Source organism: Rhinoderma darwinii, chromosome 1 (assembly GCF_050947455.1).
Source record: "Rhinoderma darwinii isolate aRhiDar2 chromosome 1, aRhiDar2.hap1, whole genome shotgun sequence".
Taxonomy (NCBI): Eukaryota; Metazoa; Chordata; class Amphibia; order Anura; family Rhinodermatidae; genus Rhinoderma; species Rhinoderma darwinii.
The window spans coordinates 160115913-160134130 of record NC_134687.1 but is presented as its reverse complement, the minus strand read 5'-3'; the positions used below and the strand labels follow the sequence as shown (position 1 = coordinate 160134130).

Below are 18218 nucleotides of genomic sequence, written 5' to 3'. Positions count from 1 at the left end.
AATAATTACATTTATTAGACGGTGTTAAATTCTACAACTTTCGAATATACTTTGTTTCAATTCCGCATTTAAGATTTCTGCTTGTGGTTATTGTATAGAAATTTGTGCTTACAATTGGAGACTAAAAAAAACTGTCCTGATCATGTTTGATAAAGACATTATCAGGTGAGGTAATGGTATAAACCACAGCCCCCCAACATAGGATAGCTGATAAATGTCAATTTGCTAGATGCCCCGCCAATTACTAGAATGGAGTCCAGAGCACGCAGTGAGGAGGAATATGAATAGAGTGGCAGTCGAGCATTCACTGAGCCAGCGATGAGTCTCCATCAGTCCCATAGATATTGACTGGAGCAGCACATGCCTGACTACCACTCCATTCAAAGCTCTCTTCACTGTGGTTATGGGATGGGGGCTCGGGACCTCTGTTCTAATAATTGGTGAGGACCCCAGCAATCAAACATTTATCACCTGTCCAAAGGATAGGTGATTAATGTTACTCCTGGCCCAACCCCTTTCACAATGCGGTCACGATGGGGGATCAGCTGATCTGCCAGGGCTCCAATAACATTAAACAGCTTATTTTGCTGGGGGAACCAAAGTCAGCAAAGCATATCCCATGCGGCCGCTGCAAGGAAAATGTAGTTTTACATGGCGACCATTTAGATGGCTGTCCACATTATACAAGGACCGGTATCACCCACCAGAACAGGAGCAGATTTCCATTCTGGCTCATAGGGGCAGGTGGGAGGAAGAGACCCTGCTAAATGATGTCCAAAAGCACTAATAAGGCATATTTACAGATGTTGTGTTCATTAGCATGTGAAGTGTTAAAATTGTTGCTCAATTTTTAATGTAACCCAGCAAGTCCATGAGAACGAAGGAGTTTAGCCAGATCATATTTAATTTCTCACCTAGATTTACCTGAGGAAGCTATCGTTACTTGTAAAATAAAGATAAAATTAGGAGAGAGGGAGTAATCACACTTTATTATTTCCATAAAAATATTTCAGAAACAGATTTACAGGACAAGTGAAAATGCAGAGCCAACTCAATGGTAGCAAACATAATGCATATATAAATAATAATATATTCACAAGTATAATTGGTGGACACGTTAGAATCATTCACAGAGGTAATCCCAAAGAAATCACAGTCCTTATTGCAGTCTAAAGCCTCATAAAATATTAGTTCGAATTATACAAAAGTTTAAAAACAGACATTATTGACCCTTGGAAAATCTGCAAGATATACTTAAAAATGGATAAAAGCTGTTAAATTGCTGCACTACACGTTTTCCAGCAGCGCAGGCTTTACTCTCGGACTTCTCAGAGTGGTGGCCTTCACATTTAAAGGTGGCTATACACACTCGACAGCTGTCAGCTGACTGCTTTTGTTAGGCCAACAGCTATCTCTTCTGACTTCTCCATACACCTGCACAGTCGGGGAAAGCAGCCGCTGGATCGGGCTTGGCCAACGTAAGCAACGCTCATGACACTTAACAAGGGGTTTCCCAGAATCGACTATTATTGCTTGATTGCTGGGGACCCTCACCAAATCTCAAGAACAAGGGTCCCAAAAACCCCCATTCCTCCTCACTGCACACCCCCCCACCCCCGTAGGGGCTTGAATGAGGCAGCGGTCAAGCATGAACTGGCAGCTCTATTCAATATACTCAGCTGTTTATGTCATGCCCATAGACTGAGTAAAGCGGCAGCCCGCATGCTCGATCGACGCTCCATTCTATATCCACCTCACTACTTTTCAGGACCCCTGTTATCGCGATCGGCGGGAGTCCTCAATGTAACAACCATAGCAGTGCTTGAAAACCGTAAGAAGCATACAAATTTTCATCTGCCACCCCATACATCTTTGTTACGCTGGGCGAGCGTGCACTTGAAAAAAAACCTGTATACGTTTAAGAAATTGTAAGGCCTTGTTCACACATGTTAATTCTATATAGGTAAACAGAGGAAAATAAACATGCAGCAAACTGAAAAGTGTAAACGAGGCCTTTACAGGAGGAGGCGAACGCATCTGCTGGGGCTTCAAAGTGTGCGTCAAGAAGACAACGGCCACAAGTTGCGATAATGTAGATACCATACTGTAACAGCAAATACAGAGAGTACAAAACATTAATATACAAAACTTTTGATTACTGAATTTACTTCCAAGCACAAATGCAGCAAACTCAGTGTAGATGAGAACAATGCAAGATATATTCTTAAAAACACACACTTTGATAAATATGGCATAACCTGAGACACATTAATACATTTGTCAAACCCATAAGAATGTGGCATACAATAAAACCCACATAAGTGTGGGTGCAAAACCAACATGTATCATGGGTCATGCAACAGACATGTCTGTTTCTGTAACTTCCATAGAAATAAATGTAGAGCTGCACGGCCACCCCTCCATTCATTCTTCGCCTGGATGCGGGAGCTGCCTTCTGGAGATAGCTGTAGGTCCCAGAGCAGGGACTCGCCTCTATCAGACATTTATGGCATATCCCGTGGATGCAGTTAATTCATGAAATAATTGTTGGTGTTTTAGAGTGCCCCTGTTACAAGTTTGGAAGGGGGGGGGTGGGTGGGTTAGTGGTTCCTGCCATCTAGAGGAAGGCACCAATCTGTTTCTCAGCAGCATTCTTTTCAGCAATGCTGATTGGAAGAGAGCAGAGGGTGCAGCATATGTTTAGATCACAGTATACCTTCACAAGCACAGGAGTGTAATCTTTTAGCACATCACAAACCCTTAACATTTTAAGAATAAAGGGGGGGGGGGGCCTAGGTACTAGAAATGTTAGGATGGTGGTGGAAAATCCCATGACTAAGCAAAAGTGAATTACTTTAGATTAACCTGACGTGTTAAGGTAAGGAGAAAAACCTCCCTCCAATATATCCCAGCTTATTCTATTGCAGTAGGGTGAGGAGGGACCAAAAAGGTGTAGCCACGAAAAAAAACTTAAAAAAAAAAACACATATCACCTTTATTTAAAAACTGCATTAGAAAACAGGTCATTAATAACCGAGAAGAAAAAGAGAAATGTAGAAAAGCTCTCAGGAACAATAAAATAAGTCACTGTTAGCAGTCTATTTTTTTATATGCCACCATGCTGCTGACTTTATGGATTGTAGTAGTGAAGGAGCGAAGCCGAACTTCTTCAGAGTTGGAAACAAACTGAGGTCCAGACTCCTCCCACTTCTCTGGCACGTCGGAATCTTTATCTGTGTAGATCAGCAAGTCAAAAGCACCTGTATTGTTGAGAAGTGAACAATGTTCATGAAACAAAAACAAAGAAATGTAGTCGGAGTTCACATGTGGTAGTAGTGGTGAAACAGGAAGCCACACTACAGCATATGAACCCAGCAGAAGTGCAGTTCTCTCAAAAGGAACACTTCCGGCAGAAAAAGGTATTTTAGACCGGGTCGGTTTCATCCCACAAGGAGGGGAAAGATAATACATATAGAATACTTGAAAGGGGTGTTTGAAGTATTCTGCCTCTAGCTGGCAGAGACCACTAATTTATACAATATGCTGGCACATCCTCAACCTCCACTGTTCTTCTTGGCAGTTAGTTTGCCCTACATGTGGTCAGCCCTCCAACAAATAAATTTTTCCAATAAGTCTATAGATGCTACGTATTGCTCTCCCATGGCAAAAATAGCGTTTAAGGCCAGGATCAGAGTTTTTGTGCAAGTTTGTGTCTCTTTTGAACTAAAGCCAAAAGTGAATCCAAAAAGGAAGGAAAAAGGTATAAAGGAAAGACAGACATTCTTTTTTTGTGTTTGGCTAAAAAAAAAAAAAAAAAAAAAAACTGGCACAAAAGCTGCATAAAAACTGGGTGCGTGATCCTGGCCTAAGGCCTCATGCACACTCATGGTGGCCGTCCGTAGCCACCCGCATGTTTGTACCGTGCCAAAGTATGGTTCGTAAAAAGCAAAACATAGGACATGTCCTATCTTTTGCTGAGGCTTTCTACAGCCCAGACACCTTCCCGCAAATATACGGGAAAGTGTCCATGGTTAATAGAAGTGAATGGTCCAAAATTGCAGACCGTAATTACAGATGAATTCTACAGTCGTGTGCAAGTGTTTTTTTCCTCTCTGTCCACTATCAGCAATGGAACAAAGCAAAAGACCTGACTGAATTCAAAACATTCAGGGACTCTGCTGTGGGGGTGCAACAAAATATATCCCTAAGAGCACATCCAAAGCTTGATAAACACCAATAAATTATGTAGCTCTTCCAAACACTTCTTATTCATGAACAGTCGTCCTTCTTTGTCACTTTATGGAAGCTGATCTCCAAATTTATATCGCGGGCCCACGAATATTTACAAGATCAGATAAGAAGAGAGGTATAGGTCTGCCTGATCTAGCTCTACCACTCTGTTAATGTGTATTGCTTTCCAGTAGACTGGCAACGCCAACCAAAAAACAAAACAAAATATTGGCTCACTCTAGGGAACTAAATCTCATCAATCCCTTTATGCCAACTAATAGTCAGAGTCACCTCCCTGTCTGCCAAAATTATTTACCAAATCCACTCAATTATTTATTAACTCCACTCAAAATAAGTCACCTTCCCATCCCCTGCTATCCAGACACGAGACAGGTTTTCGCCTTCTAGCATGAACCCAAATGTGGGCTATCCAGATTGTCAGTTGAAATTCAAGGCCATGTCATCTGTTAATGGAGTGATTCCCACATCAGAAGCTAAACCCCTCCTAAGGCCCAATGCACACGACCATGCTCCTAATCATGGTCCGTGATTATGGGCACGGACTCCCGCGGTGGACCGTGCTCCCATTATAAAGTAGGAGAGCATGGTCCGTAAAATAAAAAATAAATAAATAGGACGTCCTATTTTTAAGACTCCATGCACAAGGCCGTAGAATTCGTCCACAATTACAGACCAATTCACTTCTATTGACCACGGACACCTTCCCATATATTTGCGGGACGGTGTCCGGGCCGTAAAAAGCCTCAGCAAAAGATAGGACGTGTCCTATCTTTTTACTGACCGTGCTGCCAATTGTATGGGAGAAAGGCCCGAAAATGCGGCTGGCTGTCCGCGGCCGCCCGTGCCCGAAATAGAGTACCGAGATGCACGAGGCCTAACGGAAGATTTCTACGGCCCTGACACCTACCCATAGATATACGGGAAGGTGTCCGTAATTGCTACGGACACCATTCCATACTTTTACAGATGGGCGTCCGTGCTGTAGAAATGACAGAACACGTCCTTTGTCCGTAATTACCGTATGGACTCCCCATAGAAGACGATGGGTGCTTCCATAATTACGGACGGCTACACTCGTAGCCCTCCGTAATTACGGAAGTGTTGCTAGGCAACACCAGGTTTTCAGATGTTGCATACCATTTGTGGTTTTCTTTTTGCAGATCCGTAAATACGGATGCACTACGGACCGTAAATACGGATGCACTATCGATCGTATCTGCTGACGACTGACCAGTTATAGTAGTCTGTAAATAATAAATAGTTATTTAGTATTATTTACAGACGGTATTAACGGATGGATGAAAAATACGATCGTGTGCTTTGGGCCTAAGGCCCCCCCATGCACACGACAGTAGAATTTGTCCGTAATTGCGGCCCGCAATTAAAGACCAATGAACTTCGTATGGGAGCACGGAAGTGCGGGTGGCTGTCTGCGCCTGCCAGCTGTGACCGTAATCGTGAGCACAGCCGTGTGCATGAGGCCTAAATGTGGATATGAACTCTCATATACCATGCGATAAAGCTTGCCCTAAAATCCCTTATAAAAACATCCAGATTACAACACCGCACCTACGTTCTATAAGAAATTGCTGAAAATGACGGTTTCTGATTATAATGCTCTACTTTATGCTTCAGCCTGGAATATAAATTCACAGCTAAAGTTCACAGAGAAGACCATCTCATATTAGAGTCTACATTTCCCCATCTAAGAAACAAAAAAAATGGATACTTCGTACCAAAATATTTGCTGGAAATGTCAGATTTAACCCCTTGCGTACCTTCGCCGTAATGCTTATTGCAGCGTGCCTTCGCCTTACTATTACGGAGCAGGAATAAACTGTCACTATGTGAAATCACATAGTGACATAACAGCGGCGGCAGCTGTCATTGACAGCTAACCGTCTCTGCTACCGGCCTGGGGACCAATTAGCAGTCCCCAATGCCGGCGATTGCTGTGATTGGTCAGTCTCTGAAGACTGACCAATCACAGCCGTCTGTGACGTAGTCTGCAGGAGAAAGTTCCTGTCACTTTCTCTGATCTCCTCATTTCCGTGAGATACGTGAGGAGATCAGAGAAAGCGGTGTAAAAAAAAAACCAAAAACACTATTTTTATTAACCCCTTCCCGAAAATGGGCGTATAGTAACGCCCTGAGGATGAAGCGGGCACAGGAGCTGTGCTCGCTCCATCTTCATCGGATGTCGGCTGTAATATACAGCCGACATCTCACTGCAACTACAGCGATCACTGTCCTCTCCGATCGCTGTAGTTTAACCCCTTAAATGCCGCTGTCAATAGCAACAGCGGCATTTAAGTGATTGATACAGAGGGAGGGGGCTCCCTCTGCACCCCATTGCCTCCCCCGCGAAAAATCGTGGGGTTCTGATGGTTGCAATGGCAACCAGGAAGCCTAGCAACGGCTTCCTGGTTGCCAGGTACGGGAGCCTATTAGGTCCTGCCCAAGGCAGGACGTAATAGGCTCAACTGTCAATACACTGCACTACATAAGTACATACAGAAGTAGTGCAGTGTATTGTACAGGGGATCAGAAGATCAGATCTTCCAGTCCCCTAGTATGTGTAAAATAAAAAGTGAAAAAAAGTAAAAAAAAAGTTTTAGATAAATAAATAAAAGTTTTACGTAATAAAAACAAATAGCCTTGCTTCCCTGATCAAGCCATTTATAATTAGAAAAAAAATGAAAAAAAAAAAAAGACAAAAACTAGACATAATAGGTATCGCCGCGTTCGCATTGGCCTGACCTAACAAAATATCATATTATTTATCCCGCACGGTGAACACCGCAAAAAAAAATACCATAAAAAACAATGGCAGAATTTCCTTTTTTGGTCACGTTGTTTCCAAAAAAATGGAATAAAAAGTGATCAAAAAAAGTCGCGCGTAGCCAAACATGGTACCAATAAAAACTACAGTGTGTCACGCAAAAAACAAGCCCTCACAAAGCTCCGTCGACAAAAAAATAAAAAAAGTTATGGCTCTCAGGACATGGTGACACTAAAACATTTTATTTAGAAAAAAGTGTTTTTATTTTGTAAAAGTAGTAAAACAAATAAAAACTATATCAATTTGGTATTGCCATAATCGTATCGAACCGCAGAATAAAGTAAACATGTTGTTTATGCTGCACAGAGAACCCCGGTAAAAAATTATAAAAAAAATAGTGAAAGAATTTCTGTTTTTTGGTCTCCTCACCTCACAAAAATATGGAATAAAAACTGATCAAATTATCGCATGTACCCCAAAATGATACTAATAAAAACGACAGCTCGTCCCATGAAAATCAAGCGCTCACACAGCTAGTCAACGGAAAAATAAAAAGTTCTGACTCGTGGAACGCAATAATGCAAAACGACGGCCCAGACTAATTTATATGTGCAGTTCTTCACCTAAAACCCCACGTCATCATTTGCAGCCCCCACTGGTAGACCCTGTAAATGCAGCGAAAACTATGACATTTTGGGGTCTGTGCTACATATGGGGCTAGTGATGAAGATTAGGCAATGCTGGAGTGCAGATATTTTGTACAATACCATGGACATCCTTTAGAAGTGCAACTCCAGCACCCAAAAATCCAGTCTGTGCATGAAGGATTGGTTCAAAGCGTACGTCACTATCCAGGGATAATTAATTTAATTATTCATTGTCCCCATTACTACATCATCCTATTATGACCTGTTGCACTCCGCCCAGCTTACATATACCCTGATGTACTCCGCCCAGCTTACATATACCCTGATGTACTCCGCCCAGCTTACATATACCCTGATGTACTCCGCCCAGCTTACATATACCCTGATGTACTCCGCCCAGCTTACATATACCCTGATGTACTCCGCCCAGCTTACATATGCCCCCACATTATAAACTGAAACACCAGTAAAACACTAAACAAAACTACTACCAAGCCAAATGGCGCTCCTTCTGGGCCTGGCAGTGTGCCCAAACAGAAGTTTATGACCACATATGGGGTATTACCGTACTCTGGAGAACCGCTTAACAATTTATGGGGCGTATGTCTCCAGTGGTACAAGCTGGGCCAAATACATTGGGCACTGAAATAGCATATATGTGGAAAATGTCAATTTTCAATCTGCAACATCCACTGTGCACTAATTTCTGCAAAACCTTTGGGGGTCAAAATGCTCACTACACTTCTAGAGGAATTCCTTGAGGGGTGTAGTTTCCTAAAAGGGGTCACTTCTCGGGAGTTTTCACTGTACTGGTACCTCAGCGCAATGCAACATGGCGTCAAAAACAAATTTTGTCAAATCTCCACTCCAAAAACGAAATTGCACTTTTTCCGTTTAGACCCTTGCCGTATGTCCAAATAGACGTTTACAACCACATATGGGGTATTTCCGTACTCAGGAGAAATTGTGTAACACATTTTGGGGTGTCTTTGCTCCTGTATTCCTTGTGGAAATGAAAAATTCTGAGCTAAATCTACAGGTTATTGGGGAAAAAAATTTCTCATTTTCACGGACCAATTCTAATAAAATCTATAAAACACCTGAGGGCTCAAAATGCTCACTACACCTCTAATTTAATTCTTTCAGGGGTATAGTCTCCAAATTGGGATTACATCTGGGGAATTTCTACTGTACTTGTACTTCAGGGACTCTGCAAATGCGACATGGCCCCCAGAAACCAATTCAGCAAAATCTGAGCTGCAAAATCCAAAAGGTGCTCCGTCCCTTCTGAGCCCTGCCGTGGGTCCAAACAGCAGTTTATTACCACATATGGGGTATTAACGTAATCAGGAGAAATTGCTTTACAAATGTTGAGGTGCTTGAGTTTTTTCCAAAAAAAAGTCTCTCTTCATCTTCACAGACTAATTCCAATAAATTCAGCAAAAAACCTGTGGGGTCAAAATGCCAACTATACCACTAGAAAAATTCCTTGAGGGGTATAGTTTCCAAAATGGGGTCACTTTTGGGGGCATTCCACTGTTTAGGTCCCTCCAGGGCGTTGCAAACGTGACACGGCACCGAAAACCATTCCAGTAAAATCAGAGCTCCAAAATCCAAACGGGGGTTATTCCCTTCTGAGCCCTGCTGTGGGTCCAAACAGCAGTTTATTACCACATATGGGGTATTTCCGTAATCGCGAGAAATTGCTTTACAAATGTTGGGGTGCTTTCTCTCCTTTATTTCTTGCAAAAATTAGAAATTTTTACGTTTTTCCAGAAAAAAAAGTAGATTTTCATTTTCACAGACTAACTCCAGAAAATATAGCAAAATACGTGTGGGATCAAAATGCTAACTATACCCCTAGATAAATTCCCTGAGGGGTGTAGTTTAAAAAATGGGGGTCACCACTGTTTTGGCACCACAAGACCTCTTCAAACCTGACATGGTGCCTAAAATATATTCTGAAAAAAGGAGGCCCCAAAATCCAAGAGGTGCTCCTTTGCTTCTGAGGCCTGTGTTTCAGTCCATTAGCGCACTAGGGCCACATGTGGGATATTTCTAAAAACTGCAGAATCTGGGCAATAAATATTGAGTTGCGTTTCTCAGGTAAAACCTTCTGTGGTACAGAAGAAAATGTATTACAAATGAATTTTGTAAAAAAAAAAATGAAATTTGAACATTTCAGCTCTACTTTCTTTCAATTCCTGTAAAACACCTAAAGGGTTGATACACTTTCTGAATGCTGTTTTGGATACTTTGAGGGGTGCAGTTTTAAAAATGGGGTGTTTTATGGGGGTTTCTAATATATAGGGCACTCAAAACCACTTCAGAACTGAACTCGTCCCTGAAAAAAAAAATCGCTTTTTGAAATTCTTAAAAATATGAGAAATTGCTGCTAAAGTTCTAAACCTTGTAACGTCCTAGAAAAATAAAAGGATGTTCAAAAAAAACGATGCAAACATAAAGTAGACATATGGGGGATGTTAATTAGTAACTATTTTGTGTGGTATTACTATCTGTTTTACAAGCAGATACATTTAAATTTGGAAAAATCATAATTTCTTCATATTTTCTCTAAATTTTGGTGTTTTTCACAAATAAGCAATGAATTTATTGACCAAATTTTTGCACTAACCTAAAGTACAATATGTCACGAGAAAACAATCTCAGAATCGCTTGGATAGGTAAAAGCATTCCAGAGTTATTACCACATAAAGTGATACATGTCAGATTTGAAAAAATGGGTCTGGTCCTCAAGGCCAAAATGAGCTGGGTACTCAAGGGGTTAAGAAGGTACATATGTCAACATGTGGTGGACTTGCCCTAAGGTTCGTACCTTTTGGGGGTGCACTTCTGCACATGAAACAGATCCCCACCCCCGGGGTATAGTTCAGTAGATTGGTATTATGTAAGAAGCCTTTATCTCTCCTTACATGTGGCTGCAACATTAAAGTGTAAAAAGCCGTATTATCAGTGGAGGTGTGATGCTCTAATTGAGTCACCGCACTTCAATCCCCCATGGTCAGCCAGGGAGTTTTAACAGTGCACACGAACAGGAAGTACTTTACATGGAAAGAATTACCACAGCGGCCAATATGGCGCACGTAAACTACCCTCCATTTTTTCATTGGGTAGCAGCTGTACATTGTAAGACAAGTGGATTGGCAGAGAGAAGACAAGAACTGGGAAACAAAACGGATGGCCTCTGAAGGTTGTCTTTGGTTTTTAATCCAATGCCTTTAACCCCTTCCCGCTCCTTGACGTACTATTACGTCATGGCAGCTGTGTCGTTAGCGCTCCATGCCGTAATAGTACGTCTCGGGAGTAACGGCCGTTTCGGCCGTCCTCCCGACACATACAGGAGCTGTGACGCTGCTGTCTTGTTCAGCAGCTGTCACAGCTCCTACAGCGGGGACCGATCGCTGTGTCCCCGCTGATTAACCCCTTAAAAGCTGCGTTCTATAGAGATCGCGGCTTTTTAGGGGTTAAGCTGCCATCGCCGGCCTGCTACGCGATAGCGGCCGGCGATGGTGACTATGGCAACCGGACACCAAACAATGGCGTCCGGCTATGCCATAGACGGAAGCCTAGTGGGTCCTGACAACGTCAGGACCCACTATGCTTGCTGTTAGTGAGTAGCTGACAGTTCTAATACACTGCACTACGCATGTAGTGCAGTGTATTAGAATAGCGATCAGGGCCTCCTGCCCTCAAGTCCCCTAGTGGGACAAAGTAATAAAGTAAAAAAAAAGTTAAAAAAAGATGTGTAAAAATAAGAAAATAAAAGATTTAAAAGTATTAAAAGTAAAAATCCCCCTTTTTCCCTCATCAGTCCCTTATTATTAATAAAAATATATAAACAAACAAATAAACTATACATAATTGGTATCGCCGCGTCCGTAACGGCCTGAACTACAAAATTATTTCATTATTTATCCCGCACGGTGAACGCCGTAAAATAAAATAATAATAAACCGTACCACAATCACAATTGTTTGGTCACTTCACCTCCCAAAAAATGGAATAAAAAGAGATCAAAAAGTTGCATGTACCTAATAATGGTACTGATCGAAACTACAGTTCGTTACGCAAAAAATAAGTCCTCGCACGGCTTTATTGATGGAAAAATAAAAACGTTCTGGCTCTTAGAATAAGGTAACACAAAAAGTGAATAATTTTTTACAAAACGTATTTTATTGTGCAAACGCCATAAGACATAAAAAAAAACTATAAACATCTGGTATCGCCGTAATCGTATCGCCCCGTAGAATAAAGTGAATATGTCAGTTATAGCGCACGGTGAACGCTGTAAAAAAAAAAAACGAAAAAAAAAAACCAAATCGTACAATTGCTGTTTTTTAGTCACCACGCCACCTAAAAATAGAATAAAAACTGATCAAAAAGCCGCATGCACCCCAAGAAAACTACAATTGATTCCTCAAGGGGTCTAGTTTACAAATTGGGGTCACTTTTGGGGGGTTCCCAATGTTTTGGCACCACAAGATCTCTTCAAACCGGACATGGTGCCTAATAAAAAAGAGGCTTCAAAATCCACTAGGTGCTCCTTTGCTTCGGAGGCCGGTGCTTCAGTCCATCACCGCCCGAGGGCCACATGTGGGATATTTCTCAAAACTGCAGAATCTGGGCAATACGTATTAAGTTGCGTTTCACTGATAAATCCTTTTGTGTTATAAAAAAAATGGTATAAAGAGGATTTTCTGACAAAAAAAAATATGTAAATTTCACCTCTACTTTGCTCTAAATTTTTGTGAAACACCTAAAGGGTTCATAAACTTTCTAAATGCTGTTGTGAATACTTTGAGGGGTCTGGTTTCTAAAATGGGGTATTTCATAGGGGTTTCTAATATATGGGCCCCTCAAAGCAACTTCAGAACTGAACTGGAACCTAAAAAAATAAATAAATGAGGCAATACTTCGCTTCTTACATTATACTGATAATGAGCAGTACCCACCCCGAGATGACCCCAGTTTTGACCGTTTGTATAAACGGAGACCCCTATTAGACCGTTCCAGTGCCCGGTTTTCCCCAGCATACACTCCGAGAAGTGTATTTCTATTGATGAGTCCCTGGTACATTTTAAAGGGAGGGTTCAATTCCGCCAGTACCTGCCGTGTAAGAGGGCAAGGTATGGCGTGAAGATGTATAAGCTGTGACAGTGCATCAGGGTATACCTACAGGTTTAGGATATATGAAGGAAAGGCCACCCCCAAACCAGACTGCATCCTGGACTACAATAGGTACATGGGAGGGATGGACTTGTAAGATCAAGCCCCGAAGCCCTACAGCGTCATGCGGTGTGGTATAAGAAGCTGGCCGGGCACATCATACAGATGGCATTGTACAATGCATACATGCTACGTCGATGTGCAGGCCAGACGGGAACTTTCCTGGAATTTCAAGAGGTGATTATCAAGAACCTAATCTTTAGGGACCAAGAAGGGGGGGCACCCAGTACTTCTGGAAGTGGGGCCACACGCATCGTACCAGGGCGGCAACACTTTCCAGGGGAAGTTCCCCAAACTGGCAAGAAGGGAAAAAGTCAAAAGAGGTGCAAAGTCTGCTATAAGAGGGCGATAATGCATGACGCAATATATCAATGTGACACGTGTCCCGAATAACCAGAGCTCTGTATGAAAGTGTTTTAAAATTGATCATACATCCCTTGGTTTATAATTGACCCCAATTTTACTTACCCTGATGCACTCCACACAGCTTATCCCCCCTCGTCTTTCCCCTCTGGGCCCTGCTGTGTGTCCAGGCAGCTGATAACAGCCACATGTAGGGTATTGCCATACCCGGGAGAACCCACATTACAGTTTATGGGGTGTATGTCTCCGGTCAAAATGCTCACTACACCTCTAGATGAATGCCTTAAGGGTGTAGTTTTTAAAACGGGGTCACTTCTGGCGGGTTTCAACTGTACTGGTACCTCAGGGGCTTCTGCATACATGACTTCGCACTAGAAAATCCCCAGTAGGCCAAATGGTGGTCCTTTCCTTCTGAGCCCTCCCATGGGCCCAAACGGCAGTTTATCATAACAAATGGGGTATTGCGGCACTCAGAACAAATTGCGCAACAGAATGGGGTATTTTGTTTCTTGTGAAAATAAGAAATTTTCAGCCAAAACTACATATTATTTGAAAAAAATAATTTAGTTTTCATTCCCAGCCCAATTCAAATAAGTTCCGTGAAAAAACTATGGGGTCAAAATGGTCACAACACCCATAAATGAATTCCTTGAGGGGTGTAGTTTCCAAAATGGGGTCATTTGTGGTGGGTTTCCATTGCTTTGATACCTCTGGGGCTCTGCAAATGCGACATGGCACCCGAAAACCAAACCAGCAAAATCTGTACTCCAAAGAACACACAGCGCTCCTTCCCTTCTGAGGCCTCCCATGGGCCCAAACGGCAGTTTATTGCCACAAATGGGGTATTGATGCACTCAGGAGAAATTGGGCAACAAAATTGAGTATTTTGTTCCCTGTGAAAATAAGAAATTTTGGTAAAAAAATTACATCTTATTGGAAAAAATGTCATTTTTTTTAATGTCACAGCCCAATTGAAATAGGTGCTGTGAATAAACTGTGGGGTCAAAATGCTAACAACAACCATAAATGAATTCCTTGAGGGGTGTAGTTTCCAAAATGGGGTCATTTGTGGTGGGTTTCCATTGCTTTGATACCTCTGCAAATGCGACATGGCACCCGAAAACCAATCCAACAAAATCTGGACTCCAACAAACATATAGCGCTCCTTTCCTTCTGAGCCCTCCCATGGGCCCAAACTGCAGTTTATCACCACAAATGGGGTATTGCCACACTAAGGACAAATTGGGCAACAAAATGGGGTATTTTGTTCCCTGTGAAAATAAGAAATTTTGATCACAAATGACATTTTATTGGAAAAAATGACATTTTTTTCATTTCAGAGCCCAATTCAAATACGTGCTGTGAAAAAACTGTGCGGTCAAAATGGTAACAACAACCCTAAATGAATTCCTTGAGGGGTGTAGTTTCCAAAATGGGGTCACTATTGGGAGATTCCTACTGTTTTGGCACCTCAACACCTCTTCAAACCTGGCATGCTGCCTAAAATATGTTCTAATAAAAAAGAGGACTCAAAATGCACTAGGTGCTTCTTTGCTTCTAGGGCTTGTGTTTTAGTCCACGAGCGCACTAGAGACACATGTGGGACATTTCTAAAAACTGCAGAATCTGGACAATACATATTTAGTAGTGTTTCTCTGGTAAAACCTTCTGTGTTACAGAAAAAAAAAATGAATAAAATTGAAATTCAGCAAGAAAAATTAAATTTGCAAATTTCACCTCCACTTTGCTTTAATTCCTGTGAAATGCCTGAAGGGTTAAAAAACTTTATAACTGCTGTTTTGAATACTTTGAGGGGTCTAGTTTTTAAAATGGGGTGTTTTATCAGGGTTTCTAATACATAGGCCCCACAAAGCCACTTCAGAACTCAAGAGGTACCTTAAAAAAAAGGCTTTTGAAATTTTCTTAAAAATATGAGAAATTGCTGTTTATGTTCTAAGCCTTGTAACGTCCAAGAAAAACAAAAGAATGTTCAAAAAACGATGCCAATCTAAAGTAGACATATGGGAAATGTGAACTAGTAACTATTTTGGGTGGTATAACCGTCTGTTTTACAAGCAGATGCATTTAAATTCTGAAAAATGCAATTTTTTGAAAATTTTCTCTACATTTTGCAATTTTTCACCAATAAACACTGAATATATCGACCAAATTTTACCACGAACATGAAGCCCAATGTGTCACGAGAAAACAATCTCAGAATCGCTTGGGTAGGTTTAAGCATTCCGACGTTATTACCACATAAAGTGAAATATGTCAGATTTGAAAAATGGGCTCTGAGCCTTAAGGCCAAAACTAGGCTGCGTCCTTAAGGGGTTAAGGACGCAGCTACTTTTGGACCAAATGACAGCCTCATTTTTAAAATCTGACATGTGTTACTTTGTGGTAATAACTCTGGAACGCTTTTACCTATCTAAGCGATTCGGAGATTATTTTCTCATGACATTTTGTACTTTAGGTTAGTGAAAAAATGTGGCCGTTAAATTCAATATTTTTTTGTGAAAAACCAAAATTTTGAGAAAATGTGCAAAAATTAGCATTTTTCTAAATTCAAATGTATCTGCTTGTAAGACAGATAGTTATACCACACAAAATAGTTACTAGTTTATATTTCCTATATGTCTACTTTATATTTGCATCGTTTTTTGAACATATTTTTATTTTTCTAGGACGTTACAAGGCTTATAAGTTTAGCAGCAATTTCTCACATTTTCAAGAAAATTTCAAAAAAGCCTATTTTTTTTAGGGAACAGTTCAGATCTGAAGTAGCTTTGAGGGCCTTATATATTAGGAACCCCCACAAATCACCCCATTTTAAAAACTGCACCCCTTAAAGTATTCAAAACAGCATTTAGAAAGTTTCTTAACCCTTTATGCGTGTCACAGGAATTAAAGCAAAGTGGAAGGGAAATTTGCAAATTTCATTTTTTTTTCTTCGAAATTCCATTTTAATCCATTTTTCCTGTAATACTGAAGGTTTTTTTTTTACCAGAGAAACACAACTGAATATTTATTGCCCAGATTCTGCAGTTTTTAGAAATATCCCACATGTGGCCCTAGTGCGCTAATGGACTGAAACAAAAGCCCCAGAAGCAAAGGAGCACCTAGAGAATTTTTCAGCCTTCCTTTTCTTAAATTATATTTCAGGTACCATGTCAGGTTAGAAGAGGTCTTGTGGTGTAAAAACAAAGGAAACCCCCCAAAAGTGACTCCATTTGGGAAACTACACCCATAGAGGAATTCATCTAGCGGTGTAGTGAGCATTTTGACCCCACAGGTGTTTCATAGATTTCATTAGAATTGGGCAGTAAAAATGAAAAAATGACATTTACCAATAAGATGTAGCTATACCTCAGAATTTTTAAACTTTAACAAATAAATGAGGAAAAGCACCTCAACATTGGTAAAGCAACTTTTCCAGAGTACGGAAATACCCAACATGTGGTCATAAACTGCTGTTTGGGCAAGCGGCAGGACTCGGAAGGGAAGGCACGCTATTTAGCTTTTGGAGTACAGATTTTGCTGGTTTGATTTCTCGGCACCATGTCGCATTTGTAAAGCTCCTAAGGTACCAGTACAGTGGAAACCCCCCAAAAGTGACTCAATTTGGGAAACTACACCCCTAGAGGAATTCATCTAGGGGTGTAGTGATCATTTTGACCCCACAGGTGTCAGATTTTATTAGAAATGAGTAGGGAAATCGAGTAGGGAAATACCCCACATGTGGTCATAAGTTGCTATTTGGACACACAGCAAGGCTCTAAAGGGAAGGAGCGCCATTTAGTATTTGGAGTGGAGATTTTATAAGATTCGTTTTTCGACACCATGTTGCATGGAGCTATAGTACAAGTACAGTGGTACCCCCGAAAAATTACCCCATTTTGGAAACTAGATCCCTCAAAGAATTTATCTAGGGGTGTAGTGAGCATTTTGACCGCACAAGTGTTTTGCAAAAATGAGTAAACCATTGATGTTGCAGATTGTGAAAAACGGCAATTTTCAGATATGCCATTTCAGTGCCCAATGTGTTGTGCCCAGCTTGTACCACCGGAGACACACCTCATAAATTGTTAAGCGGGTTCTCCAGAATACAGTAATACCCCATATGTGGTCATAAATTGCCGTTTGGGAACACTGCCAGGCTCAGTTGGACCACCATTTGGCTTTTGAAGCACAGATTTTGCTTGGTGTTTTAGTGGTATTTTAGCTTAAAATGTGGAGGTATATGTAAGCTGGGCGGAGTACATCAGGGTATATGTAAACTGGGCGGAGTACATCAGGGTATATGTAAGCTAGGCGGAGTACATCAGGGTATATGTAATATGTGCAGAGTACATCATGGTATATGTAAGCTGGGCGGAGTACATCAGGGTATATGTAAGCTGGACGGAGTACATCAGGGTATATGTAAGCTAGGCAGAGTACATCAGGGTATATGTAAGCTAGGCAGAGTACATCAGGGTATATGTAAGCTAGGCAGAGTACATCAGGGTATATGTAAGCTAGGCAGAGTACATCAGGGTATATGTAAGCTAGGCAGAGTACATCAGGGTATATGTAAGCTGGGTGGAGTGCATCAGGGCATAATAGGGAGAATGAATAATCAATGGATTGGTGTGGTACGCTTTGAACCAATCCTTTATGCACAGGCCGGGTTATTGGGTATTATATAATATATCTGCGCTCCAGTATTGCCTAATCTTTGACTTCTTCACTAGCCCTATAAGCCGCACAAGGCCCTAAAGTTTCCTCATCTCCGCTGCATCTACAGGATCCACCTGTGGGTTCCAGCAAGTGATGATGTGGGGTATTTAGTGAAATTCTACTGGACCTAAAAAATGTGTCTGGGCCGTCATTTAGCATCATTGCGTTTTGAGAGTCATAACGTGTTATTTTTCCGTTGATGGAGC

The 18218-nt window shown here is 41.3% G+C and overlaps 1 protein-coding gene across 1 annotated transcript in view; it reads right to left on the bottom strand.

Annotated features, from left to right (window-relative positions):
• Window positions 1-970: 970 nt before the first annotated feature.
• Window positions 971-18218, bottom strand: part of MAD2L1 (mitotic arrest deficient 2 like 1) — a 39616-nt gene continuing 22368 nt past the window's right edge. The window contains exon 5 of the mRNA XM_075849723.1: window positions 971-3260. Within this exon, the coding sequence (XP_075705838.1) occupies window positions 3091-3260 (170 nt within the window). The 3' untranslated portion in view covers window positions 971-3090. The remainder of the gene's footprint in view (window positions 3261-18218) is intronic.